This window comes from Atta colombica, unplaced genomic scaffold (assembly GCF_001594045.1).
Source record: "Atta colombica isolate Treedump-2 unplaced genomic scaffold, Acol1.0 scaffold1, whole genome shotgun sequence".
Taxonomy (NCBI): Eukaryota; Metazoa; Arthropoda; class Insecta; order Hymenoptera; family Formicidae; genus Atta; species Atta colombica.
The window spans coordinates 5,603,237-5,606,999 of record NW_017259183.1 but is presented as its reverse complement, the minus strand read 5'-3'; the positions used below and the strand labels follow the sequence as shown (position 1 = coordinate 5,606,999).

General features: G+C 28.6%; 1 protein-coding gene across 1 annotated transcript in view; it reads right to left on the bottom strand.

The window, feature by feature from the left end:
- Nucleotides 1–1,151: 1,151 nt before the first annotated feature.
- Nucleotides 1,152–3,763, bottom strand: part of LOC108688191 (UPF0489 protein C5orf22 homolog) — a 581,071-nt gene continuing 578,459 nt past the window's right edge. Inside the window, exon 7 of the mRNA XM_018194379.1 lies at nt 1,152–1,329. Within this exon, the coding sequence (XP_018049868.1) occupies nt 1,152–1,329 (178 nt within the window). The remainder of the gene's footprint in view (nt 1,330–3,763) is intronic.

The window sequence follows — 3,763 nt, the reverse complement described above, 5'->3', positions numbered from 1 at the left end:
ATTTTAATTTGAAAAATATAATAAAGAAGAAAAAGATAATAAAGAAGATAAAGAATATGATAAGAAGTGCTATGAATGCATTGTTCCGAAAAAATTAAAAACCAGCAAAATGAGAGACAAAATTCTCGCTCGAACTGATATATAATTCATCTCATTATCAATCATTACGCGTATCGCGGGTAAGTGAGATTTATGATGACAATGGTATAATTCACTAGTGGCTAAAAATAGAAAGAGTATACAGGAAATGAGTTCGTACCCTGAGTTTTATTTAATTGTTATTTACGCCAAACGATCACGCGATCAAGGGTAAAGAAAGAGCTTTCGCGCTATTTCTCGATGATAAGTACAAGCGGGGAAAATTGAAAGAATGTAAGGGCGTATACGTCTGATTTAGAGAAACTATTATTCGCGACAATTATCGCCGTGTTGAATTATAGCTTCAAGTCACGCGGGTTCTTGTATCCATCATCGCGTCATTTTCATATCAAAATACAAAATATAAAACAGAAAAGTTCAATTTCTTTCGTTATAAATATGTATAACGTCACGAAAGATAAATAATAATTACTGATTTTAACTTTGTATAATTACGAAACTGATTCTGCATTCTATGTACGGAGAAAATTTTATATTTAAAATTACTATAATGTTGTAGAAGCTGTGGACTATCAAGGCAATTATAAATTTAAATTTAGCTACAGCTATTTTTTTAAAAACAATAATGCAACGTAATTTTTGTGCCTTTTCATAGTAAAAATATTTTATTACAAAGCTAAATTTTTAAATAGCAATTACTTTAGCAAAACTATTCTTTCCGTGTATAATAACTTTTTTCAATAAATGTTTTCTTTATTTGCTTCGAACATTAAAAAAAATTTCTTTTCATTCAGTTATTAGATAAAGTTATTTATCTTAAATTTATTTATTTCAGTTATTAGATAAATTTTGGACGACATTTAAGAAAGTTTATACATAAATAGGATCAAGATATCCATAAAAAAAGTCGCGCGCGTAAGCATCCTATCAGTACGGAAATATCGACTTTATAACATATAGCCACTCAACCCGTTAAAAGAACATCGTCACGTACTTCGACAGGCTAAATTCGAGACGGTCCGTACATTACGAGATATGCATTTATACCGCATCTATGCGTCTGGCGCACACGCTGTTCGACATGCCATGGCGTGCGTGTGCACCTTGCGCTCGATACCTCTCTCCCGCGCATTGTCAGACGGAATGCCGGAAGTTTCGATACTTCTATCCAACGGCGTAAAAGCCGCGGCTACGTCGAGCAATCTGCCATGCAATAAAATCGGCGACAAGCTGTGAATTTGTGACACAACGCTCATAAAGGGATTTATGCGCACGTTCGGGAGAAATGAGTTTGACGTGGCTGATGTCGAAAACATCGACGGTGAGGTATACGTATGCGTTTGAATTAACCCTGTGAATAATTTTTGTTGCGTATCTGTATCACCTAGATAAAAATCTAGATTAAAATCACCAGCTAAATTTTCGTCTATAAATAGCTAAATAAATTACTGTATGGCATTTGTATAATAAATATTTAATTGTAATCATTAATTGTAGTGTTTAATTAAAATTTTTCACAAGATTTTTTGCATGTAGGACCTTATGGATTATTTTTGAAATTCTTTTATATATAAATGTATTGAAGACAAGAAAAGTAGATATGTATATATTAATGTCCCAAAATTCTTTTATTAATAATAAAAAGTTAGGAAATTTTAATATACATAGTAAAGCAAACGATATAATAATTTATATAACCTTTTACATATATACATTTATTGCATTTACGTTATATGTTACAAAAGTTTAAATTCCAGCTTGATAGCTTTACACTATTGTTCTACACTCTATTGTTCTTATCGTAAAATTTTGTAGGTCGCTGCTATGTCACTTAAGATATTCCAGATAGTATATAGTTGCAAATGTATTCGTAGTTGCAATTTTCTCATGACACAAATATAATCAAGTTGGATTAAACAGATACATACGTATATCTGCAAATTATTGCAAAGACATAATAATTAAAGTACATTAGTATTGTGTGTACTAGTTTACAATATTTTATTTAAAGCAGCAAAATCCTGATAACTAAAAAAATTTTATTTCAAATAATTATTTGACTTTAATTTTTCATATTTATGAAAATTATATCAACGTTTAATGTTCGAATCAACATTTAACATCTTTATTATTACTTCTATTTAATATTTAAATTATTTTAAACTTTAAAAGCATGATTTTATGAATTATAACTTTTCAATTAACTTTTCTTTTAATTTTTATTCTTTTAAGTAGTTTCCTTGCAAAATGTGTTATATAAAAATATTACACTATCATGATATTCAACTCAATGTATACTAAATTCATTGACTGTTCCTATTAGTGCCTTTATATTTAAGGACTCTGAGCAGTCATCACATTGACACGTTAATTTTTGTTATGTCATTTCTAAATATAAACAATTTGGATAAAACAAAATGATAAGATCGTTTTAAAACATTTGTAAAAATAAATGAAAACTGTGCTTATCCGCCTGACAGTCAGTAAATAATAATAAAAAGTGATAAAAGAGACGTGAAAATAAGTGAAAATAAATGAAAATAGGCTACACATGAGCATTAAATAAAAATACTTCACATGCCTTTTATCATTTTTTTAAGATCATTTGTTATTGACTGTTAGTGGAGATAAGGATAGCTTTCATCCATTTTTACAATTGTTTTAAAGCGATATCTCATCATTTCGTTTTATCCAAATTGTTTTTTTATATACAAATGGCATGTAATAAAAATTAATGTGTCATTTCTCGCTTCTGACATCACGATTCAATATGGCTGTGGTAATTATTTAGGAGCATTAAATAAGCATTTAATAAAGAAGACTAGCAAAATAAATAAGAAAGGTATTTTTTTTATTCAGTTAAATTATTTTTGAGAGGTATTTCTGTAGGCAAGAATACTCTCGGGTGGTTGCCGGCTTTTTCCGAGAGGATGAGCGTAAATATTTCTGGGATATTTCCCCTACTGGGATCGAACTCTTCGGAACCTCTGGCATGATAGACCAGTGAAAAATCCGCCGTTCGGAATCGACATTAAAACTGTAGGTCCCATATGCTCGTGACAATTGATTAATGAGCGCAATAGCACAAGCATATGAGAGATGTAACAGGCCAAAAGGTCTAATATAAAAAGAAGAAAAAAAAGAAGAAGAAGGAGAAGAAGAAGAAGAAAAAATTAAATTATAAATATACACAATATCAAAGATAATATTCTATTTTTTAACTATTAAAGTATAGTAAATATTTTTTTCGAAAGACGTGAGGAATTTATGTAAGTCCAGTAATACCACAAAATTTTAAGTTTGTTCCTATTGTGTATTTATATTGAAACTGAAAGCGATTATGAGTGTATATTGAAATTACGTATAACAATAATTTATGCAATAATTAACTTAAACAATTAGCTTACATCTATTATCTGTTTTAGTAATTAACATGTTAAAATAGTCAAATATTATCATTTTTTAGATAAAAGAAAAAGTAAGAAAAAGAAATAGTTAAAAAATCAAAACAAAATTGAAGTTACAATATTTAATAATTAATTTAATAATGAGTAAGTTAGCTTAAATATACTATAAGGACAATTGTTCTAATATACGTTTGGAAATCTTTTTTCCTTCAAAGCATGCTGTTTATTTAACATTATTGTATGACTTAAATCTCAAT